The following is a 26033-nucleotide window of genomic DNA, read 5'->3' on the forward strand; positions in this document are numbered from 1 at the left end:
GGCGCCCAGCCCTCCACCCTGGGCTGCCGGAGCCGTGCCAGGCCGAACCGGGCGGTCTGCGGAGGGAACCGGCCGCCGGCACCCGCCCGCGGCGCGCGCCACCCGCCGGGCCCGCACGCGCCTACCGTATGCCCCCTAATAAAGGGGAAAAATAATAATTAATGAAAACCATCGGGGCGCGTCAAACTGAGGTACCTCACGGACTTGTTGCGGGCACGCGTGGGGGCACCCGCCCCAGCTACCGCGCCAGAAGCTTCGCCCACTTCAGCCCGCCTCCGGGGCCGGAGCCCAGGCCTCTTCCTCCGTCTGGGCACCTCCTACCTGCCCTTCGAGACTCCCCCGCCGCAGTTCTCTACTCCCGTGGAGACCTGGCGAAAAGCGGACGTGGCTCTGCACTCCCCGCCCCCCGAGGCTCCGGGGCCGTGCCGACCCCCGCCTCTCCGCGGGCGAGGCCGCCCGCCGCAGCCGTTACCGTATTTTCCGGCTGCAGGGCGCGGCCGTCCCCGCCCGCCGGCTTTCCGGCAGAGGTGACCGGGCTGAGGCCGCGCGGCCCCGCCCCCGCATTCCATTCCCTACATGGTGGCGGAGAGGGGCGCCGCCGGCCACGCCCCCTTTCCCACCACGCGCGCCGGGCGCGCCCGGGCTTGTCGCGTGACATCAGCGGGGGGGGGGGGAGGGAGGCAGGAGCGCGCCCCCCCCCCCCCCCCCGCCCGCGCGCGGAACGCGCCTTCCCGGGGCCGCTGTATTTACGTTTGTGGCGCCGATTTGCATAAGGCACCGGCCGTTGGCGGGGCGTCCGGCACCGCCCCCCGCAGCCATATAAGGGCGGGGGCGTGTCCCCAGGGGGCTCGCGGCCGCTCGCTGCCTTCCTGGAGCCGTTTATAGGGTACAGCCACTTCCGCTGTCTGCTTAGAAGCGGCGCGATCATGGCGGAGCGCGGTCAGCTCCCTGCCCCCGCCAAGCGCCTCTGCTGCAGACCCGGCTATGGCTCGGGGTGCAGGCCGGGCCAGCGGGCGGGCGGCGCCGGGGTCGGCGGCGGGGCGCTCTGCGCCGGACCTTCCTCCGCAGCCGCCGCCGTCGCCCTGGGGCTGCTGCCGCTCGGCAAGACCCAGAGCCCCGAGTCCCTGCTGGACATCGCGGCTCGCAAGGTGGCGGAGAAGTGGCCCTTCCAGCGGGTGGAGGAGCGGTTCGAACGGATTCCCGAGCCGGTGCAGCGCAGGATCGTCTACTGGTCCTTCCCCCGCAGCGAGAGGGAGATCTGCATGTACTCCTCCTTCAACACCGGCGCCGAGGACCCCGCCGCCGCCCCCGGGGGGGCCGCCACCGCGCCCGGCGGGGCCGCGGACGCCGCCGCCGACGAGAACCGCCTGCCCTTCCGCAGGGGTATCGCTCTGCTCGACGGCGGCTGCGTCGATAACGTCCTGCAAGTCGGTGAGTCACCGGCCGGGGCCGCGCTCCGGAGCCGTGCCGCCGCCACCCGGGCAGGGCGCCGCAGGCCTCCCCCGCCGCGGGTCTCCCTCTGCGTGTCACCCGCCTTCTGCCCGGGGAGCCGCCTCCCGCCTGCCCTTCCTCCGCGGTCCGGGCGCTCGGAGCCTCCCCACCTCGTCCGGCAGCCCCCGGGGGGGGTGGGGTGGGGTGAGGGGGGTGGCTGGCTGGCCGCGCGGGCGGGGAGCTCCCCCCTGGCCCCGCGGCCCGGCCCGCACGAGTCTTTGCTCCCCAGCTGTAATGCGGAGCCGGGCAACTTCCTCCGCCGGTCTCCTCCCCCTCGGTCCGTGACACGGCCGCGGCCCCCGCCGCCGGGCGGACCGGCCTCCGCCTGTCCCTTTAACTCCCCTTCACGCTCCCCCGCATCACACCGCACCGCGCCGTGCCCTCTCCCGGTAATCTAGCCCGTGTAATCCCGTTTGGCTCTGCCCTCTCCCAGCGCCCACCCCCGGTAATCCGGGTCATCGCTTTACCCTGAGCCACAATAGCGAGGAGATGCCTTCCCCCATCCCGGGGGGGACCGCCGGTGGAAATGAATCAGCAGAAGGGCGACTGGCGGGGGAAGGAGCGGGGGGCGGGATGTGCCGCCGTCCAAAATAAAGACATAAGAGCAGTGCGAGACCCCGGCAGCGGGTGTGCGGCGAGGGGGGGTGGGGGGGGGAAATCCGCGAACAAAGGCATTTCTAGGGCAGCGGCGGCGAGCAGGAGGGAGGGGGCGCGATCCGCCCCGCTTGGGGGAGATACGGGGGGTGTGTGTGTGCTTTGGGATGAATCGCTTCGTGACAGGGCGGGGGGGGGGGGGCGGGGAGCGCTACTCTTCCTCCTCCTGGAACAATACCCCCCCCCTCCTCCTCTTCCTCGCCCTGCCGCCTGCCGCTGCTCTTCACCCGCTGCGGGTGTCTCTGGTTAACTCCTCCCCGCCTGTGTTTAAAGGGCTGCAGAGCTGGATACCCCCCCACTTTTGGGGGGCTGTCTGCCGGGGGCGGCTTCTACCCATTTGGGGGAGCGGCTCCCGGCAGACAGGCGCCCCCCCCGCGCTGGTCGGTGATGCTCTTTGTGCGACCCGGCCACTTTGTTCTCATTTTCATGTTTATTTGTGTCCTTCCCCCCCCCCCCCCCCCCCCCCCCCCCCCGTTTTCTGTCGCTTCCCCTCCTCCTTCCCCGAAAAGGGGAAGCCAGACAAAAGAGGCTGCTGCTCGCCTTTTGTTGACGGCGGCGGCTCGGGGTGTGTGTTGGGGGGACGTCGGGATCACCCCTCCACCCTCCCCCAAAACCTCGATCCTGCCCGCGGGAGGGCAGCTTGCAAACGTGCCATCATTTTTTTTTCCCGAAGGGAAGCCGTGTCCCTGCACCTAGGCTCAGTGCCCTTCCCTTCTGCCTAGGGGGACTTCAGTCTTCTTTTTTTTTAATTTTTAAAAAATCTAATTAACTTTCTGTAAGTTTTATCTTTCGACTTTCTCTTTTCAAAAGTCTGAGACGCATCTGTGGTTCCTCAGGACTGGCAAAACTAGAAGTAGGGCTTTTTAGTTTGGTTGGCAGTGCTGAGATTATTTTTTTTTCTTTTTTGCTTGCACTTGATTCTGTTTGCAAGAGATGAGGAATGACAGGAGTGCACATAGGGAGGGTTTCTTGGCTGATTACATTTAAGCCAGGAATTCACTGTGAAAATAAAGCCAAGGGGCGATAAATAAAAGATGCAATCTTCTCTAGGAGACAGACACCCAGCATGGGCTTTGCTTCACTTGCTTTCAGCACTGGAATAGGCCTCAGTGAGTAGTTGTGAAAGAAAAAAAAGTAACTTTTTGTATGGCTTCAAAAGGGGGGGGTGGCATTGAGTAATGTTGGCAAGGGTCAGTGTGAAGAAAGAAAATATGCATAAATACAACTGAAGTGTTGACTGCTGCTCCTGGTGCCCTTAAATGCATTCCAAGCAAGTGCTATACCTGCTGCTGAAATAAATTTGCTTTTTGTTTTGGTTTTTTGTTTTGTTGGATTTTTTTCCCCCCAACCTTATGTGAGCCTCTTTTGGAAGGCCCCACAAAAATAGTAGTGAAAGCTGGTGATATGAAACATGTCAATTGTTTTGACAGAGGCCTTTGGCTTGCCTGGAGAGGGAGTCGTGGAGCGTTTGGGTAGGCTGGGTCTTGCTGTAGGAAAGTTCTTGTGTAATTTGGATAGGTAGCTGTGTCATTAGGGCCGGCAAGATACTCCTTGTGAAGCAGAAAGGTTCAGCTGTTAAAGCCAATTCAAGTGGAGTGAGTTACACTGGGTGGAGAATGGAATTGGTTCCATATAATATGGTTGAATATATAGCATTGAGGAAAACTTAACGTTGAGTTTATCTAAGTGCATGTTTAGTGACCATATAAATGTGAACTTATGTTCTTTGCCGTATGAGTAATGGAAATTCTGTAAATGTTTGCTATTGTACTATGGAAAAGTGCTGTTGTTGGACAAAATGCATTTTATTACATATCAGTTCTAACAGCCTTGCATGTAACCCTAAGTATTAATATAAACAGGGAATACAGGATTTGATTTCTGAAGGAGATGCATAAATTTCAGTTCAGTGGTAGTTAAATGGAATTGTTTGCTTCTGATTTCTAGTTTTCTTTTTTTCAGTCTAGCCCTGAATAAACATTCAGAAAATTTTATCATGGCAACTCTTCAAGTGGGAGAATTTCAAAAACCTTGTGTCTATGTTCTGCTAAAAATCTTCATGTGATCCTGCTTTGTGCCCCCCCAACTTATCTCATGTGTCTGATGAAAAGAAAATCCTAAATAAAATGAAGATGACACATCAGTGATATGAACAAATAATATTCTTAATAACCAAGCAGTAAAGTTGTCTGCTAACCTATTTTGAAGTTGAATAATAGTGTCCTAGCATAATAATTAGCATCACTTAATTTTAAAAGATCTTTCTCCAAGGAAGTTGGCTTCAAAATCTCATTTGCATGTTATTTATTGATGTTTTTATAGCTTTTTGATATGTTTCAATTTACACATGAAGTATCTTTTTTTAAAATACCCTAAAAATTACAGAATGCAGGCTCCTAAAGCAAACCTTTTCAACTGCAGGAAACAGAGCTTTTCTACCATACATGTTTTTCATTTATTTCAAACCAAGTATTTTTAGTAAAAATTGCAGTCTAAACATGAAAGCACTATGTGGCTAAATACAACAATCTGGAAAGAAAATTAGAAATTGTGTTTCATTTGGCCAAATTTGTGAAGATGCCAGGAGCAAGCAGACAGTTTTAGATGGTGAAGTGTATATTTGGTTTCTGAGGTTAGTCCTGAATTAGTATACAGTACTGTATTATCGTCACAGCTGTGGCTGTCAAGGTTAGGAAGAGGTGTGATCCCTCAATAGCACAGTTGACCTGGTGAGAGCCCTTAATGCAGCTATTCTAGGAGAAGAAGAAAAAAAACCTGTGCCTCTGCTGGTATGACTCTTCTTGCTTAAGGAAAGATGGAGATTGCCTTCGCTGTAGTGCTGTAAAGCTTGGCTTTATTTGCTGTAGCTGCATCCACATTAGAAGTACTTGAAGTGTTTTTTTGATATGTCATATAAGTACTCCTGGAGTATCCTTGTATGTCTGTAATTTGAGGTCGATTTGTCTGTTGCATAGACCCTGCTTGCTCATACAGGTCTTCCTTTAAGGTGTTATAGTCCTTTCCATGGCAGCATGAGGCTTTGTAATCACAGTAGTCATGCCTCTTAGGTATGAATGGCAAGGGAGTGAGTTGGAGGGAAGAGACTCCTAAGGAAGGAAAATAATGTAAAGAATTAATTGACTGGCACTTGCCATAGCTCTAGAATTTAATGTGAGCTAGAGAACTGCCTTGTCTGTGGAAGAGGGTTTAGCCAAACAGCCATCATCAGTGTGAACCTGCAGACTCATTTCTCTGAAGCACTTCAGTGATATGTGATCGGGGGATGTAACCAATACACTTTTTAGAGAGAAACAAAGTAAAATTTCTCAAGTGTAAAATAATGGTTAGAGATCTCTGGATGTTTCTTTCATTGGTTCTTAAATGAAGTTAAAGACTTGTGACTTTTTTACCAATTTTCTTTCAATGAGTATTTATCTTTTGACTCAGAAGTGGTTTTTTATCATCTATTCCTCCCTTTTCATTTTTTCTTTTTTTTTCTTTTTAAATATGAACTAAAAGTTGGTGATTGCTTTCAAAACCAGAAGCCATTTTTTTTTTTTTTCACCATGAAGAGGAGAAGGCTTTACAAGACCATATTGGTAACTGCTACATGTAATCCCGGTGGAATGTGTATTGTAGTCAGCAAATTTAAGATCCTTTTAATGGATGATGATTCCAGTTAATAATTTTTTGTTCTTTATAGCCATCTGTACTCAAAACAACATGAAATTGTGGAACAAATGTAATTTGTCTTTTTTCAAGGTCTAGTTGAGTGCCAACAGTATAATATGAAACACCTTTCTGTTGGTACAACCACACCAGGTACTTCATTAGCAAAGCCAGTATAAATATTTTTGTGCTATGACTTGAAATACACCTTTTAGGAGATGTGATGATCTTCACTGATGCATGCAATATATACCTAATTGTTGATGAGGCCTGTAGGACACAGGGATTAAGTAAAAAAATTGCATTTAATGCAAGTCACACGAAGTTGCATGACCAGATGAAGGCTGTCATTTATGGAGATGCAAGCCCTGTTTTTTGCCTTAATTTCTTGATGTCCAGTGATACCAAATTGTCCTGGCACGTATAGTGAAGATTTTCCAAGAGGAAATTTTCATTCTGTTGAACTCTGCCTGCTTAAGGAGAGGTTTATCTGCTGACATGCCAAAGGAACAAGCATGGTTTCTTCTGCAGTCAGCCTCATGCTGGGGTTTGGTTAGGAATGTATGACTAAAACAAGTAATCCAGAATTTGTTAATACAATATTGTGGTAGGGGAGTAAACAAATTATATCTGACTTTTTGCTGGACTTCTTTTTTTACTTAGTTCCAAGACTATTAGAGTCTTGGGAAAATATCTTCATTGATTCCAGTTTGTTTGCTTTAAGAAATAACTACTATTTTCAAGTTCTGTAACAGAAACGAGTACGCTAATTTTTAAATATTTCTTCCTGAAAGGGAGACATCTGAATGCATTCCAGATTCCTTGTTAGATTTGGAATGCAATGCGTTAATTAGGGAATGTTCAAGCTATTTTCAGTGTGTGTGCTCTGATGTACTGTCCTTGACCTTGAATAATTTCTTCAGAAACCGTAAAAGGGAGGGAAAAGACGGAAAAAAGCTTTCTTTCAAGACCAGATCACTACATGTGGAAAACTTTGTAAATTGGTTTCTACTTTTTTTCAGTCTTTCTAAAAATACCTAATCTGGATTTCAAGAGAAAGTAAGCATTTTATATGATTTCACGATACAAAAATAAAACTTCGTACTAGCTTTCTATGTAATTATGAATAGTAGGATAAATGTAATAGGGCAGTGTCAATACTGCTCTAGAATTTATTTAGTTTTTAAGGAGAAAATGAATTGTAAATAACTTTCCATCACAGTTTTAAGACAACTGATCTTCTTTTCTATAAAAGTACTATATTCGTTGACTTGACAAATTTTTTTTGTTGTTTTATGTCATTTTTCCTGTTTCTCCCGTTTTATTTTTCCTCTAACTTCAAGGCTTTCATCACTTCCAAGAAAACAATTTTCATTTTCAAAGCTTACTTTCTGTTTTAGAAAGTGATTCCATCTCTGTATATGATCAGATGTTCTGGTATGTAGCAATTCTTGAATTTGAGCCAGTTGTCATGCCAGCAACTGATGCCTGCGCATGCTCACTCTCTCTCTGTACTCTAACTTTCAGAGATAAACAAATAATTAAAAGCAAAATCTGTGTGTGAGGGTAGGCTGGAACTATTTAAAAGTCAGCATTGGCTAAACAGATTTCCTTAAAAATCAGTATCTAGTTGCTGCATTTTGCCATATCATTTGTATTTTTAATGAACCCGTTAAAACTGAGCCCTTACATAATACTTTGGTAAAGTTCTAATTTACAAAATACAACCTACTTCGAGTGAAAAGTATTTTGTCATGTACTGCAGTTTTTACTGGTGAAGGATAAAGTATCTTAGATGGCATGCTATAAGATATATCTGCATGGGTTCAATGTTAATATCACCTACTGTCTAGTTAATCTAGTTATATCAAGACAAATTGTGAAGTTTTGTACAAGTATAACAAAATGAGTGAAAAGTTATGGTAGCATAGGGATGCAGCTGACATCCCTTAACTTGCTTTCTCTTCAGCAGGTTTTCTTTGGGGATTAGGTAGGAGAATTTACTGCATCTTTTATCACCCCCTCCACCACCGCCCCCCACCCCTCAAAAAAACCCCCAGCAACAACAAAAAAAAAACAAAGAAAAGAAGAAAAGAGACCGCACTATTTTAACTGACAAAAGCTATCCTAATTTATGAATATGCAGTCTGTGACAGGAACTAATTTGAAATTTTAGAAAGCTTTCATGTGCAACAAGGGTACAGATTTAATGTGAATTCTGATTGCCTGGAATGCAGTCAGCCTGACAGCATGTGAATACTTGAGTACTGTCCAACAACTGCACTTGTTGTTCTGGGAGATCTGTCTCCTTGAACTTCCAGTTTTTCCTCTCTGTTTACTATCTAAGACTACCTATGTAAAATGTTTTTCTAAGCTGGATATGTATGCAGCCCTTGACTTGGCTTCATAACCTTCTGTGACCTGGATCACTGGAGATGTTGTCTGGTACTGTACGCTGGTTTGCATTCTCTTAGCTACATGCCAATTACCATGATTTATGTGATGCCCTTGCAGTGCGTTACTGTCCTGTCTCCTGACGAAGTAGCAATATGCATCCAGTCTTTGTTGTCTTGGCCCCGTTATTGAAGACCAGGAAGTCTAGCAAACATGTGATGTAAGTCACTATCTTAAAATAGTTTTTTCTGACTTAATTCTGCAAATGTGCTAATAGACCAAAGGAGTGTAGCCTTCTAATAGTAACTACAGTGTAGAGAATTCCTTTGTGGTTAAGTCAGAACTGATAAAAGGCCTGCAGTACAAGCTGAGCAGTCCTACAAAAGACTTTCTGGTTTGACACAATCCAGTATAAACTGAAGTGTCTTTTAATGTGGGCTTTTTACCAACATTTTATTAAACCCTTCTGAAAAATGAAAAACAAATTATGAGAGGGGAATCTTTAGCAGTGTTTAAAGTATATTTTAAGGTAATTGTGATGCACACCATCACACACTTAATAAAAAAAGATTAAACTCTCCTTTTTAATTTTTCCCTCTGACCCTCTACTGCTTGTTGCAAGTGAGTGCATTTGACAGTCTTGAAGTGTCTGGAAATTTTTGCTTGGGAAATGCACGGGCAATGGCTCAGAAGGTCTGACGTTAATTGGAAGGATGCAGTAAAACCTGTCAGTAAGTTTAAACTCACGCTAGTAGAGCTAGCTGATCACATAAATTGAAAGCTCATTTACTGAATTAATGTGTTAAAAATTCAGGTGACTTACCTTTTGTCCTGCTTTATTTAAGTGTGCCTGTTTACATAAGTCATCTTTCATTGTTAATTGGTGTCAGACCTTTAATATGTTATGGGATTTTTGCAGAAATAAGTGGGGAAAAATGGCATAATAGAAAGAAATTTCACAGAAATAGGCTTTGATTCTGTCTATTTTTTTTCTGGACAATAATTGCATTCAAACAGTTGTTTTAAAGGCTGGGAAAATCAAATGTTGCATAGCTGTATGACTTTTAAGAAATGAGGCACTTTGTTCTATGCATGCCAGATTTAACTGCTAACTGGTTATTAACAGCCTGTAGTAATGCAGATACAGTAGAAAAACTGCAGGAATTGTGCAGCTGACTACAATGTTTAATTTATACTGACTAATGAAATAAAGAACATTTGACCACAGAGGTACTTAAAAGTTGATAAACTGTTTTATAAAGTGTGAGACAAATTTACAATCTGAAATAGAGGATCAAGTTTGCTTCTTTTACTGGCACTGGCTGTCTCAGATTTGTTTTCTTATACTTCAAATTTGACTCTTCCTTATTTTATACTAGTGGCCTGCAGCTTCTCTCTGCATAGCAGTGTTCAGCTATGTGTGCAAGGTGTAGTGGCAGCACAAGTTCTCTTCAGCAAATCAGCTTCTAGCTTACCCTTGTCAAGAGCAGCTGCTGAGCTTTATATTAGTATTTAATTTCTTCGTTCAGCTTTGGCTTTGACTGGCCTAAAGTTCAGGAAGCACCAATCCATATTCAGTGATTATTGATGGGATTGATAGTGCATTTATGGAAAGTAAATAAATGCAGGAAGTGTGGTCTTCAGGGTTTTATATGCTTGGTGGTTGGTCATTTTTGTCACTTGCCTGCAGCTATGAAAGGATGACAGATAAAATGTCTGTGTTAAGAATTCATTAACAAATACATCTACACATAATCTTCCTGGAATCTTGTGGAGAACGTGAGCATATCAGCAAAGTTAAGAGGAGAACCTTACAGTAAGCTATTGGTTACTTCACACAGCAGTTGCCTTAATGAAGCACTTATTTTGCTTCTCCTGTCTGTGGAATACAGTGCACTGCTTTGGGAAGGTGAGAAGTAGTCTTAGTAAAACACTTGTTTGCATATTTACAAAGCTGGCCTCATTAAACATGGCTTGTGCTTCTTCAAGAAAATTCTGCTGAGTCTGCTGATTTTAAAAGTTCAAGAACAGGGGAAGATCGATAGTCTAAATGAATCGTTTAACACATTAGCTAAAGAAAGAAAACCTGGAATATTTTTATTCTGAAATACTGTGTTATGACCAGTGACAACTGGGACAAATGGTTGTGCTGCTGTTGTACATGCAAAATGAGTCTCAGTTCCTCCATTGATTTAGGATGTAAACTGAAACCTTGCAAACTGAGTGCAATTAGTGTCTTGGGGGTAAAATATCAAATCCATTATATTCTGTGTCTGGATTTAGTGTAGTCATATTATTCGATTTTGCTTCTTCTAGAGCAGAGGGATGAGAATGACCTAAAATGTGTAGCTGTTTTTTAGCTTTTTGTTATTGCAATCCATGATACATGAGTTCCATCATACAGCTTTCCTGGTCAAGTCTAAATGCATGAATTAGAGGTGACTTTAGCTAAATGTGCTACTAATGCATGAATGAGAGGCAGTGACTGGGAATGGGACTTGATGTAACAGAAGCCATGGCAGTCTGGTGGGATAACGAAGCTGAGAATAACTTGATTAGCATTACTTAAAAATTTTAGAAGCAGCATACCACTTAGTTTTACTGACAGTTTTCAGTGATCAAACTTTACATTGTCAAGTATTCTGGAAATAACGTACAGACTTGATTTCAGGGTAGCTATGTAGATGATAAATGTAAGTGGCTGTTTGGCAGGAGTGAGGAAGTGTTTAGGAGTAAACAAGAGTTTGTTTGGTTCACTGAATAAGATGTATTTGAAGAGATACCGTAAAATGCTGAGTTGACCTTTACAGATGAGAGGCTAGGAAGAGAGGTGGGGAAGTGGTGATGCCTGAGAGAAGGTAGAGTTCAGAGACCTCAGTAGATCCCTGAAAAAGTGTATTTAAGGGAGATATAATCTGAATGACTGCTTCCTCTATATGATGTACTTTCAGTGGGTATTAGCAAAGGCATGGAAGCTGATAGATTCTTTCATACAAAATGAAACAAAACTTTCAAAATGGAAATAAGGTTAGAAAACTGTAACCTAGCTGTCCTGTAGCTTCTGAAGTTGTAAAATATGTTTAAAGTTATGAAGCGGGTGTTCTTTCTCCCTTCAACCTTGTGTCCCAGTTTTAAAGGAAACACTCTTTTCTTCAGAAGGTGCAAACTTTATTTATTTTAAGGATGTTTGTTGAATTGTACTTTGTCAGAAGCAGAAGCTCTTTCAGTTGAGTCATGGTGGAGGCTCCACCATTACAGTGGTAAAACAAACCCATTGTCTTCATTTTGTGCAAATGTTTGAAACAAAATTATTCATAGTTAAATATGCATTGATAAGATCATAGAATATAACTGTATTTCCTTTACTATAAACCAAATTGTGGTTAATTCTCCTCAATAGGCAATAACTGGCTTAATTTTCAAGCATTGTGTATTGCAGAAAAGAGACGTATTTTCTTATTTTTTTTTCCCACACTTGTGAATATTTGTGGTACTAGACTTTTGAAGAGATTTTTTTTTTTTATTTCTAGGGCTATATATTGTGCTGACCTGAGAATAAGGATTGGGAGTGCAGTGAGGAAAGATAGGAATCTGATGAAGAGTGATGCACAGCTTTAAGCACTTCTTTAGACAAAGGTAGGAAGTAGAAAGGGGAAAGAGGAGGAGAGCTGTTGTGAGTTGCTAGGGTGGTGATCTGAAGGACTGGAGAAGTTTTTCTTTTGGATGAGGGGTCATGTGGAAGACAAACCCGATGTTGATAAGGACAGAAGATAAATGGTAAAGATTGGAAATGTAGAACAAATGTGAGCATTGTAATCTCAGTAGGTAAGAGAGACAAAGTTTTTATTTGGTTTAAAGGGAAGAACTTGTATATGCAGGGAGGGCACAAGGAAGGGTGCTGGTGTGGTCAGAAAACTGAATACTCCCAGCATGTAGAGTAAGCTTTAAAGGAGCAAGATGGCAGTAAGATCAAAGCTTCTACTTCCTGATTACTCAAAGTATGAAATGATAACTAGTGAAATGTTAGACTGGATGAATGGAAACAGATGTGAATCATGGGCATGAATTTTAGTGAATCCTGCCTGTTATGAGGTTCATCTTCCCCTCCCTCTTTGAATAACAAAAGGAAGTTAAGAAGTAGAGATCAAGTCTTGAGAAATATCTACTGAAAGGAGGAAGCAGAGGAAGATGACTGTGCAGTGAGACACTAAGTTGTGATTTTAGGAAGTAAAAGGAGAACCTTAAAAGCCAGCAAAAGTCTGAAGTTCTGGGACAGGAATCATTGATTTGTAGAAGTACTGAAAGGTAAAGGAATCCAAATTCTGAAACGCATCCAGGCAAGATCTTCACTGGGGACCTTGCTGAGAGCCATCCCGGTATGATGCACTGCACTGGAACCAGCAAAGTCCCAATGGCAGAACCACATTCCAGGCAAGGGCCTTGGCATAGTCAGTGACTTGGCCGTGGGAGCGAGAAGATGGTGTGTGATATAACACAAGCACCTCAGGCAAAAGTTAATGATTGAATGAGGTGGGAGAGTCAGCAGCATAAGGCTGCAAAAAGAAGTCTGTATATTAGCCTAGCATGCCTGTAGCTTGATTGGTAGGCATGGGGGTTTTACCTGTAGCTGTGTTTTGGGCCAGGCAGCCTGGGAAGCGGGTAGCATTACTTGCAGCCTTGGTGAGGAAATGAATATCCAGGGCCTAGGGATGTGGGATTGTGGTGAGTGAATAAAATAGAAAGTCAGAGCAGATCCACCTGTATTGCAGCTGCTGCTGGTTTGAAGTGCCAGAAATAGTGGGGATGGTATGTTTGCAAGGTGGGCTGGAGGTGGGACTGCTGCAGAGGTAGCCTGCAGCTTAATCTTCCATCAATAGATGGATATAAGTAGCGCAAGTCAACAGCAGCACATTCAGCACAGGCTGGAGGGACCTATGACAGGATTGTCCCCTGAAGAGCTCTGAGCTCTCAGCACTGAGCAGCTCCTCTTCCACAGGCAAAAGCACTGCTGGGCAGTTGTCAGTTTGCTCTTCCACAGGAACCAGTATACTTCTGAGCAGTGGGATGTTGTGAGGTTTGTTATCGGTACATGCTGTAGGTGTCTAATAGCAGTGTCTAGTGTGGTGGTTACAGCTCATTAGCCCTGATATGGGCATGCTGGTGGTGATGCAGGGCCTCCATTAGCTTGAGCTGTGATTGTCAGCTGTTCAGAGGCTCTTGTACTGGCCTTCAAAACCTGGACGGTGTCATGAAGGTGGTGTGCTGATCCAAGGCCAACACCAGTAGTCTGTGATCTTTGTAAATGTGAGTTTAAAGCTAAAATACAAGCCTGATGTCTGTCTTCTAAGGCTGGTAACCTTAGGTTGCCTGTCAAAGACCATAAAGGACAAAGGCCATAAACCTTTACTCTGAAAGAGGTTGAAACTTTATTTCCAGTTACAATTTAGCAATGTTATCAGTCTTGCCCCCCCTTTTTTCTAGGGAGGGTGCACATTCCTGGTTGACCAAGTCTGCTACACTAATGAAAGCTGCTGATACAGGAGCACAGCGTGGTTGTGAGCGTGGGAGCCCCTCTCCAAGAGTCCATTCCAGCAGACTTGCTCCTTCTTGTCACTCGGTGAACTCCTCCAAGGATGGAGTATGAAACAGGCCTATGAAAATAAATGTTTTCCATTGTGAAATACTCTAGTCATGAATATGGTAAATGAAATAACTGACTCATTTGCTGTGCTGTGACTCATTTACTGCTTTGTGCCTCATTGTGTAACTTTTAGAACAGAAAATGCACATTGCTGTGCTTATAAACTTGTTTTTTGGAAAGGTTTTTCGTGATTGTCATTAACAAACTTCATCCACTGTGAGACCACTCTGTTATTCACCCTGAAATTATTTGATTGCTTTAGGCTGGATTAAATGCAGAGTGCTGTCAAAGGGATGCTGCAGTTCTCAAGCTTGCAGTTTGTGTCAGGGCTTGTGGAGTTGTGTGGTGAGCCAGAGAAGTGGCCTGCTTATGAATTCAGATCTCGCTGGGTGAGTTTTACTTGGTTTATTGGCCAAGAAAATGCTACTGTTGATTCAAGGGAGAGGAGATTGCAAGAGGGGGTTACCAAGAAGGGCAGGGCTCCTTTCTGTGTCAGTCATACTTAGACTGGCTTAAAGTTATCATGAAGCCCTGACTGCTGCCTGGGGAAAGGAGATGGCTGCTGTGCTTGGGAATGCACCCATAGCAAAAGGTGGCTGGTTTGTTCCAGAGAGAGCAGCACAGGCCTTTGAGTCCAGGTTGTGGGTTGGGCCTGTATGAGTGAGCAGTTTTCCACATGTCTTCATCCAGTGTTCTTCTGTGTTACAAAACCTCAGCCAAGTCATGAGTACCCCTCCCACACTCCACCAGTAGCTAAAAGAAAGCCAGATAAATGTTTACCTTAAGAGCGCAGGAAAGGGGAAGGAAATACCTGACTATTCACTCCAATCATCCATGTTCATGTCTCTCTGTATCTGCATAGCTATTGCAAAAGGTGCGTTTTGCCTTGAAAATTCATCTCTTCCCCCTCTTGAGACAGTGCTGAGCTTCAGCATATGTATCTGTAGCACAGACTTTTGAGGCAATTTTTCTGCTTATTATGCAGTTGGTTTGGTGACCAGAGAATATATTCTATATTTATTTTCATTCATGGCTGTTGATTTCCATTGCTAAAGTGTTCATAGCTTTTTGTCTCCTTAGGCCTGCTGAGCCAACATAGCTAAAAATGAGCTGGAGTCTTCTCTTTGCCTCTTGGACTTTGATATGTTGCCACTCAGCAGTCTTACTGGAGGCTGCAAGGTCATGGCAGTATATCAGACTTCAGTTGTCTTGCTTGGTCTTTACTAATGGTAGTATGCCTGGGAAGAAAATGATGGAGGTGACTTGGAGATCTCAAGCTGACTTTGTAGGGCTAGCACACAGGGGAAAAAATCACCTTATTGCTTGTAAACTGAGTACTTCTGATATGTACCTCACTCTGAGTCTGAAATAGCTTTGTGAGTTTCCTCAACTGCTTGCACTGGTCGGAGATTAAAGCTTATTACTGGCTTGCTTTCAACAGTAGCCCACTTTGATGCAGAAGGATTGATCTGGGTTCCTTACTTCCTAGGGCCCTCCTACAGCTCTACCTAAATGATTGTGGCTGTCAGACTCTTTAAAGCATGCATGAGTGAGAGACCAGGTCCTTGAGTTGGACATAGGTAAAGTACCTTGCTTAAACTCTCTTGGTTGTCTGCTAGAGGGGAACCTGCATGTTCCCCAACCGTAATTGAAGTCTCTAGTTCCTTCCTGACCTCTGCAGGTAAACCATGTTTTAGGCTGATTATGGGTGTTTAATGTGATACTTTCGTAAGATGCCATGATTTCTGCAAGTCAGGCTTGTTAAAGAAGTACCAGCTTGAACTCCTGTCCACTTGGGAGAGTGAAGAGCAGTCACATATATCAGTCCTTCAATTTTTGTACCGATTAGTGCGGTTTCACAGCTGTCTTTTTAACCTCTCCATCTCTACCCCTACTTCCTCTTTGCTATATTGTAGACAAATACAATCAGGGGAAGCCGGTTGTTCAGAACGGGATGTTGAGCTATTGAGCTATACACAGTGCTGTTGCTCAGATGAAGCTAGCAAATAGGAAAAAGAACAATCCCCATGAGTAATGCAAGAGGTTCTTTAAACGCAGTCAAATAAAACAAAAATGTTCAATTTTGAATCTTGGATAAGTTATATTCAGGATAAGAAGTACTATCCCAGGAAGGATGAAGGCTTCTGGGACCTGAGCAGGGCAAGGGGAGAGGAGCAGTGCTTCTAGACTTGTTATTTTCATGAAATTCTTAAGTTATTTCATCTGCTATGAGTGGATATATGAACTTAATTACTATATTTGCACAAATCCAGGATTGTGACAGATTGAGGTTAGTCTAGGAAAAGTATTTTTAAGTCACATTTTATTCATAACTGAATATAACCTCAGTATAAAAGCATTATTTTATGGGAAAGGCATGTGAATGGGGGTTAGAAGCCTAGAATTGTTGTCCACTACAGTTGTGTGAGCTTCCTCAAACCTGCCAAACTTAAAAACTTACTGGGGTTGATGTTTCTTAATGGAACAGACAGCTCAGAGTGGATGTTCTCATGATAGCTCTGGGGTTGAGTGGAAAACAGTCTACTGTGAAAACCCAAAAGAACATACCTAGATCTTTGCATACAGATTTGCTCACAAGTTCAGAATTTTGCAGAACTGGTTCAGGAATCCTGACTTGCACTTGCCATCCTTGCCAAAGCCCTCCAGAAGTGTTACGTAAATACCTTCACACCAGCTGGAGGTGAGAATGCTGCCTGTGGGTGCATGGCCATAAGCTGCTGCATGTCAGCTGCTTGCTGTAATTTCCTCTTCAGACCTTTATCTTGCATTTTCCTGAAAGACAGCTGACTGCTTTCCACCAAGGAGTAAAGTCCTGTGGATTACTTTCCAGTCACTGTTGGGAGGCTGTCCACAGGGCAATTTCAGTGGAGGAATGAATGTGCCACCAGCTGTGCCTTAGCATGTTTTTTGTTGCTGCAGTAGGTGTGAAGTTATACAATGTTGTTTGACCTAGTAGAGAAGTCTAAGACAACTATTGGATTTTAAATTTTGAAGATATGAGGAAGAGATCATAGTGGGTTCAGATTATATTACTAAAATTGTTCGCTTAGTTTTATCCACTTGGGTACTATTTAAATTCAGGAGAGAGTTCTCTCTGAGATGGCAGGTTTAGTTCATCTAGTAGTCTCTTTAAATGTGTCCATCTTCAGAGATAAAATTGTGTGCAGACTAGGAGCTGGGACTCATGAAATTACTTTAACCACATAACTTCTGCTTACTTCATCCCAGAAGAATTTAATGGTTGGATTTAGGTGATCTTCAGGGTATTTTCCAACCTAGATGATTCTGTGATTCTGAATTTAAAGTGAGTACAGTGATTTGAGAGGCTTCCATCAAGCTGAATCTGTTACAGATTCAGGGTGCAAATCCTGGGTCTGTTTTAGGTGACGATACTTGGGCAGAAACAATAGGCACAAAATTGACTAGTCTGAGTTGTTAAGAGGTGCCCTTTAATAGTATCTTCCCAAGAATAGAACTGCACCAGGTCATAAAGCAAACAGAAGATGTTTTATTTTTATGCATAATGATTGAAACCTTGACTATTGGGAGGCCTCAGAACATCGTTCATTTGAATCATGTGTATGAAACTTTTAGGTAGGAGCAGCTATTCTTGACTTAGACTGTTATGAACACTTAATAAATCAAGAAATTAAAAGCAGTGGGTCAATTTTGAAAATACTAGCATCCTTAAAAGAAGGGAAAGTCTATACTGAATGATGGATTATGGTGAATGTACAGGTCCACACTGTACTTCCTGTTGAACTTCGTGATGGTTTCAGTTCATTTCCTTCTCTTCTTCCCCCTCCCATGTGGTAGTGATGAGAAAGAAAGGCAAAGGCAAACCTGAATCCCATGCTGTTTATGAAGAGGTAGTAGAGGTTTAAAACACTTATTTGTAAGCAGAATGTGACACTGACCTCATTAGATGCAATGGTTGTGAACCTTTTAAAATCTTTCAACTCTTAATTGCTAAAAACTTGAAGTACATTCTGTATAATTGCTAACTTTTCATCTTTTGGTATTCTGGTTATTCTGAATGCAATTTGGCACATCTTTATTAAGCCTGCTTTAACTTGATGTATATGGAGAGAACAGAACAGGAACACAAACGGAAACCTCAGCTGAAAGTGGAATAGCTTCATTCAACATGGTCGCTTAGGAAACCGTTTCCTCGAAAGACGGAATGAAGTATGTGTGTGCTGTATCTTGGTCATCATTTGAAGTTTATACCTCAAATAAAACATCAGATCAGGAACTGTACCATAAGTAGCAGGTTATTTTAGAGAGAAAAATAGAGCAGGTGAAGGGAATCCCTGGCTTTTAACCAGTACACTGAAAGTAATGAAATTCTTGAGCATGCTTGGAAGGATAGAATAACTTTTTTCTTCTGTTGACATCATTCAGAGTTGATATACATCTACCCTGTTAGATTTATATCAACCCACCTAGCCTTTTACTTAAAGCAGGAACAGAACCTGCAGGAAAACCTTTATTAACCCTATGTGCTGAGGATGACTCTGCTGCTGTTCTTGCTAACACTCTCACATTTCACGTTAGGAGTAAGCAGGGGGATAGCCTGTTTTTGGCACTCTGAGTTTGTTTATCATGCTGTTTACACAGACTAATTTTGAAGCTAATACAACATAGGGGTGAGAGGGAGAAGGAAAAAAAATCTCTGAATATATTGGAATACTTGCATGTTTTGGAGACCTTCTGCTGTAAAACCAGAAACTACTTGCCAGCTTTCATTTTCTCTCAGTGGTAATAGGTTTTTCATACATCCACAGCTGTTTGAGTGAACAGCTGACAAAAGCTCAGGCTTTTGGGGGTAAGGTGAGCTGGCCTCTGGGTAGAACAAAGATCTTTAGTAGGGGGGGAAAGGCTTTTTTCTGCAGAAGCATGTGTAAAGGCAGCTGGCAGCATGAGTGCAAATCGGAAACATATCTGGAATCTTAATTCCCCCAATTGTGGTGTTACTGAAGCACAAGAGTTTATTTTTATCTTATTGTCTTTAAGGATGTTAATATTTCACAAATAAAACTGTATGTTTTTGTATACTGCTTTTTGGATTGTAAAAAATGCTGCAATGCACAGAGTAATTCTGTTAAAACAGAAGTACTTGCACAAGTGGTGTGATTTGTCTTGTGGTGAGGAATGGGGGGGGGGTCGCTGAGGTTAAACTAGATTAAATAAAGAAACCCTGTAGGTCTTGGAGCTCTTGGGTTTTCCTGAATACAGCATTATGCGGGAGTGTTATGGAAATACTCATTCAAAATAAGCGACCCCTGATGTTTGTAAACCAGTATCCTGATGTGCTTGCTTTTGTAATGCTCCTTCCACAGCCATAGTACCTCTTATTTTGCATGTGTGTTATTACTTAGATAACCTTAAAGGAATGCTACTCATCTTCTCCTTAGTTTTTCTTTGTATCTAAACCATGACCACAAAGCCTTGATCTAACTCTGTGACTGCTTTAACTCTTCAGTTTGTTTATTCTGCTGTTTAACCCTATGACTCAGCAGCAATGCTTGGAGAGAACTTTCTTGAGGAGAAATTTGTGTTCCACTTTGAGGGGTAGCCACTGGTAACCTGTGACTGGGCTGGGGGAGGGCTGTGCTGGCAGAAATAAAATCAAGTTCTCCAGGCACAAAGAAGAGGAGCTTAAGTGCAGCAACATGATAACAAGAAAGCAGCCCAATTGCGCTGTACAGGCTAAATGACATATGGAAAGTAAGCTCTTGTACAAATGGAGCAAGGTGGTGTTGCACAATTCAGCTCGTTCATCTGCTGAGAGCAAATTGCTTTTCCTTGAAGAGCAAAACAAAAAAGAGGGTTTATTACAGCCTTCATAATTGGCAAACAGATGTTTTTGTACTCCGACTTATAAACTGTTATGAATCTAGCAGTCTAAAACCAACAACAGTAACTACTTTTATTTGAAGAGCATTTCTAATATGACATGTTACCTCTTTTAAAATGTACACTATTGAACACTTCGGGAGGCTTTCTGGAGAAAAGAAATTTAAACCTGAGTTATGTGGTCTCAGACAAGATAACATTTCAGTGTTTAACATTTCACTGGGAACTTTAACAGATACTGAATATTGAAATGAAAATATTTACATTTATTGTTTAGAATAAGTTGTTATACTATGATAGTTGAAGTACATTTTTTATCTTGTTCAGTTCTGTGTCAGTCATAAAATCTTAAAAATAATGTGGTTCTGAGTTCCATGTCTTGTATGTAGTAGGTATTGAGCTTAGATACAGCAGAATTGAGTGCTTATGCTGCTTCTACAGAGGATAAGATGCAGTGTGTTCATTGAATAATAGAAAGCAATTTAAAATTGGTTACAGCCACCTTTTTTCCTAAGCTTTTTACACTGTTTTTAAATCACTGCTTTTCAATTTTTCAACTATGTTGTCTGTAAAGAGCAAGAGATTGCCAGATTTTAGGATTCTTTTTTTTAAAGGGCATAGGGCATATTTAAAAACTGTTTAGAACAGTTCACTGACCTATTATGCAAAGGGTTATCAAAACACAACATGCTCAACACTAGATGGTACAGTGAATTATACTATTAAAAATGTGCTTCTGTATTAGAGATAAAGCTGAGCTGACTCTAACGTAGATCATGAATGGCAATTGCTCTCTTCACCCCAGCAAGCCAAAATTACTTGTCTCTATTGTAGCCTTTTTTTTTCTTAATCTTTCTTTTGGCAAGCTCTTTCTTGGCTATCGAAAGCACCTTTTGATTATGTAGAGAAGCATTACTGGAGAGAAAAAAGTCATTTGGGGTTCCCTTTGGCTAGATACTGGTATCAACATGTTCCCCTTCCTGGCTCTTCTGGCCCCCTCTCCAAATTTTTGTTCTATACTGTGTTCTTCATATCTTGCAAATGAATACTGGATTAAAGTTTCTTGTCTGTGACCCTCATTGCTATATAGTTTTTTCTTATATCATTTGAAAGCTTGGTTGGGTTTTTTTGTAGTTTGACACTTAGATCAGTTCTTTTTCTTACCATATTTATTATGGGTTGTATCTTCGAAAATTTGCATGAAAAGTCTTAAACCTTTTTCAAGGGACACCTGCAGTTCTTGAAACGTGGTTCATCCTGTAAAGAGCTGTATGCAGTGGAGCTAATTAGAAGTTATAATTTACTTTTCCTTTGCTGTTTTAGAACGTGATTGCCTCTGTAGAAGGATGGGGCTGGCTTATACTACAGCATGTGTCTGCAAAGTATGTTATTGGACATTCCTAGTGCTAATATAGCTTTGGCTACATCTGCAGTTAAAGAACGTATTCTTGCAGTGTTGATGGGCCTTAAATTGAGTTCACATGAATTACATGGACTATGAGGCATATGCTGCTAATGTGGAACCTACTGAAAGCTGTCTGATTGCAGAACTTAAACCTAATTTTCACCAAAACCAGACATGGTTGGAGTCAGATTTGTAGAGTATTTTATACCGAAGTCCATGGACAAGTATGTAGCTCAACAGCAGTTATGCAGCTAATTACTTGGTGCATGTTTGTATTTGTTGGCACTAAAATGTCTTTAAAGAAAACCCCAAACAAACAGGTCCTTACTGGTTTCTTTCAAGAAATAACTGCTCCATGAAGAATGAGCTTTAACAAGAGGTTTTTAAACAAAACAACCCACTGCCCCTTTTCTTTTGAGCTTTTCAAATCTTTCATCAGGCATTAACCACTTTTGATTGTGTGTTTGCTAGTAGCTGAATTTAAGCTTTAGAATTTCTAGACAGTTATCAATATAGTTTAGGCCTTTTGTGTCCTTCAGTTGTGTTGCAGTATGGATGGGTTAGTTATTTTTTTTAAATGACTAAGAATTGAAACTCTTTAGTCTGGATTTTTAGCAGTTAATCCAGGGAGAAAACTAGTTCTATTTTTCCAATTTTGACTTCTCAGTCAAGGTTGAAGAATATTGATGGGCATGCTTATCAAACTGATAGGTCGATAAATGTAGGAATCAACTGGCTTAGCTGATTCCTTCCCAAAATTTCTCTCTAGTTTAAAGCCATGGCCTGAAGGACTGTTAAGGAAGTAACTTGCACAGTAAAGAAGTGTTTCCTTATGTTCAGGAGGAACCTCCTGTGTTTTACTTTGTCCTGTCACAGGGCACCGCAGGCAAGAGCTTGGCTCGATCTTCTTTACACTCTTCCTTCAGATGTTTGTACAAATTGATGAGATCCCCCTGAGCCTTCTCTTTTTCCAGGGCTGAACAGTCCCAGTGGTGTCAGCCTTTTCTCCTTTGTGAGGTGCTCTAGTCTCATCCTCTCCTTTGTGGCCCTTTACTGGACTCTGTCCAGCATGTACATGTCTGTCTTGTACTAGGGAGCCCAGCACTAGACACAGGACTCCAGGTGTGGCCTCAGCAGTGCTGAGCAGAGGAGGAGGATTGCCTCCCTTGACCTGATGACAACACTCCTCCTGCAGCCTAGGATGTCACTAGTTGCCTTTGCTGCGAGGACTTCCGTTGAACTTGGTGTCCATAAATCAAAGCAAAGCTGCTTTCCAGTTGGTTGGCTCGTAGCACGATACAAATAGGTGGCACATAAACAAAGTTTCTTTTATAGGCTGTTGATAGAAAGAATGTTACATTTTCTGTGCAGCGGTACAGATAGCTTGCATTACTGCAGAACATCAGTGACCAGAGGTTTGCATAACATGGGAACTTGATTTCTTCTTGGGCATGAGAGGCTTCACACAAAGAAATTTTGAGCAAGATAGTGGTGAATCTGAGCTTGCAGTAGCTGCCTTTCTGCGGCCTATGGGATGCACTGGCCCATTGTGGTTTGGGTCTCATTCAGTAAGCTCAGTGATACTGTGTGAGTGCAGTTTAGTTTATAGCAAACCACTAAAATATAGCAAATCTTGTGCTCAGTCCTAGTGTACCTTTAAGAAACATTTCTTTATTTCAAGCACAGTGTGCATCACTTCAGTTAGTGGTTAGGGGTTTAAAAAAAACCCTTTGAATCCATTTACTCCTTAAATTTACTCAGCATTTGCATGGAAGGTGGGTAAGTGTTGGAGCAAGAAAAAGCTATGTAAAGTGGCTAGCCATGTTCTTAATCCAGGGTGCAGGTACCATGGTGATAGTTCTAAACAGCAGTCATGTGTCGGAGGTTTTAAAAAGTTTCTGCTCTATTAGAAGTGGAAGGGCCACGGATTTTCTTCAAACTATAGTTCTTGGTGGAGTAGGACTCAGTAGAAAGTACTTGTCTTTTTTCAGTCTGGAAATTCGGAGTAGTTAATGGTGATTTTGGCCAAAAGTAGAATACAAATTACTCACCTATGAGTATCCTTCCAAGCATGTTAATGAATGAGCACTTGCATTTGTTTGTGAGGCTGGGCTTTTCTTTGTTGTTGTATTGATATTTTTTCCTAATGTAAGTGAATAGTTTAAGCATTTTGAAGCTTCTAATTATTTTTCAGCTAATAATCAGAAAAGCAATTTAACTTTTCCTGGTTTCAAGAGATTCAGACTACTCTTAAACCCAAACAGCAGTGAAATAAAAACACATGCTTAAAATGCAGTCACAACTCATTTGCCCTGCCTTTGTAACCGGAACAATTTCATTCTTAACTCTTAAGAGGGGGAATAGTTTTTCAAACTTGAATTTGTAACACCAGCATTAACACCAATCTGTTAGTGTAAAGGGATCGGAATTGATTCTGCTTCTATTTGAGACAAGCTACAGAATTACTTAATGAATTGTGTGTTTCCTTCTTGGTTAGCATGTTGTTTGCTAACCAGTGTTAGTTTTAGTTGTTTCTGTGATTTGCTTGGATTTCTGCTTAATAGAGCTTGGTTGCAAGTGACCTGTTGCTGCTTTGGTTCTCACAAACAGGTTTCTTGGGGCATAAGGATACTGATGTGAGGTTTATTTGGGTTGTCCCTCTTCTCCCCTTTTCTAATTCCCCTAGATTGTCTTGAATAGAACAAAGCATGGGTAAAGAGGAATTGAAAGATAACTTAGGGAAATTTTTGTTAGTATATCTTCTCTTCTGCATACAGTAGAAAAATACTGCAGTTTTTGTTAAGTCCTTGTTAAGTTTTGTTAAGTTACTCCACAGTAGTTTACCTTGTAGCTTTATTACTATCCTCAGCTGAAAAGGAAACTATGTAGATGGAGAATGCTGTCTGTCAGGATCTATTCCTTACCTTTTCTTTCCTCTTCCAATCTCCTTTTCACCAACAAATGTCAAGATGGCTCTTTCTGATTCTTCCAAAATGTAAACAAATTTTATGATGAATCTCCTACAACTAGATGATGCTTAAAAAAACAACTATAGCTGCAAAATAGATCTGAGTGGCTACTTTCTGGTCACACGGCAAAGAATGTTTCAATGTGGAGCAGAAAATGCTGTGAAAGCAAAGTAGTCTTTAAGACAATGATTATTTGTCCTTAATAAGCATTGTATTTTTATAGGTTCAGTTTACCACAGTTAGAAAAGTAACAGGCAAGAAAAAAAGCTGCAAAATTATGTTTAAGTGAAATTATTGAATGTTCTTTTAACAGTAAATCTTTTACCAAAAGTAGTCTAAAAGGCTCTCAGTTTCCACAGGCTATACGATTCTTCTGTGTACAGTAAGGGTTATAAAATAGAAATTTTCATGCAGGTGAAGGGGTAACTAAGTAGCAGGTGTGTACCGATGACTTTTTTTTTTTCTTTCCTAAAGGAAAGTTGGCATTTCTGTTTGTAGTTCAACTCAGAAGCTAGCTTGCTAATGGAGTGGTAGACCTGTGCTCCCTCTCTCTTCCATGCTGTTTGAGGAGTCACTTGCATTTGCAGAAGATAAGTAGTGCAGGAGGGATTTAAAAAAAAAAGGGTTACCACCTTTTTAAATAGGTTTATTTCCTAAAGCTTACATATAGGGTCTGCTATTGTATTTGTTGTCATTGTAATAAACTTTTACGTTCTCTTAGGGTTTTGATCACACTTGAGAAATACAGGTAGGCTGTGGTTTACTTAGACTGGTATATAGATGGAAGACTGGAAGGTAGGTGATAAAATAGATGTAGATACAGATACCACCTTGCAGTCAAAATTTTAGTCTTCACTCCCAGAGGAAAATTTGAATGTAATGATAAAAATGTATAGATGTTAGCAGATGATTCGTCCCAAATAAAAAGAGAAGCAAGAAAACTTTCTGGAAACAAGTTAGCAACGCATCTTTGACTTTTAACTCCAATTTATGTGCTTGACCTCATCTTAATACAAGGTATTGTTTCCTTTGCAAACTCTTGTGTTTTAAAATAGCCTTTCTTTGGGGGAATTTAGGCAAAATTTCCTAGTCCTTCCCCTCCACATCCTCAATGGTGAAGATTTGCTTATGTCCTTATGTCTTTGAGCACTTGGTGGAAAACCTTATGCATTCTCAGCCATTACCTCTGGATGTGTAAGTGTGAAGTTATAATCACAACCTAATTGTCAAATACTCGCTTCTTGTTGGGTGTATTAATTTAGGTGGACCTAAACTGACTTGGAATCTATAAAGCTGTAGCCTTCCTACATGCTCTTGAGGACATCTTGCAGCAGGCGGAGATCAAATGCAGGAAGAGTTCTTGGTAGAGATTATATGGCTGACTATTTTGTGTAGAAAACATTACAAATACCACTGTTGCTTTTAAGATGATGTTAAAATTTTAAGTTATAGAGAAAGACATAAGAGTTGACCTTGAAAGTAATACAGAAGATTTCATGCTGGAGGTAAGTTCATATACTGTATAATGGCTCACTGAAGATGTGTGACTAGGCAAAAATTTAAAATGTTTAGGATCATGCCAGACACAGGAAAGGATCTCAAATAGAGCTAGAGGACTCACAATTATTACATTAGTGACAAGTGAGCTTTGCTCATTCATGTTCCTTCCATCCCATGAACATGTTTAGTGAAGTACTCATTTCACCAATCCTTCTCCATTAAAATTTTGCCTTGCATCTTGTTTAGAGTATTTTAATCCAATCATTGAAATTTATAAGAAAATGTCTGTCTGAGTACAAGGGAGCTAGAGTAAATTCAGTTTTCCAAGATGTAATTAGGGAGAATTTAGTTTTACAAGTCCGCAGTGAAGTGACAAAGTAATGGAATTTAGGGACTGAAGAACATGTTAATGGCTTTGAATTTGAATACC

At 42.1% G+C, this 26033-nt stretch overlaps 1 protein-coding gene across 3 annotated transcripts in view; it reads left to right on the forward strand.

Annotated features, from left to right (window-relative positions):
* The first annotated feature begins 869 nt into the window (after nucleotides 1–869).
* Nucleotides 870–26033, forward strand: part of ZSWIM6 (zinc finger SWIM-type containing 6) — a 114050-nt gene continuing 88886 nt past the window's right edge. For 2 of the 3 annotated variants that reach the window (XM_074931637.1, XM_074931638.1), the window contains exon 1: nucleotides 870–1431. In XM_074931637.1, the coding sequence (XP_074787738.1) occupies nucleotides 927–1431 (505 nt within the window). In that variant the 5' untranslated portion in view covers nucleotides 870–926. Of the gene's footprint in view, nucleotides 1432–18006; nucleotides 18059–26033 lie in introns of those variants that run through there. The other variant, XM_074931639.1, reaches the window with a different exon arrangement.

Source organism: Athene noctua, chromosome Z (genome assembly GCF_965140245.1).
Source record: "Athene noctua chromosome Z, bAthNoc1.hap1.1, whole genome shotgun sequence".
Lineage (NCBI taxonomy): Eukaryota > Metazoa > Chordata > Aves > Strigiformes > Strigidae > Athene > Athene noctua.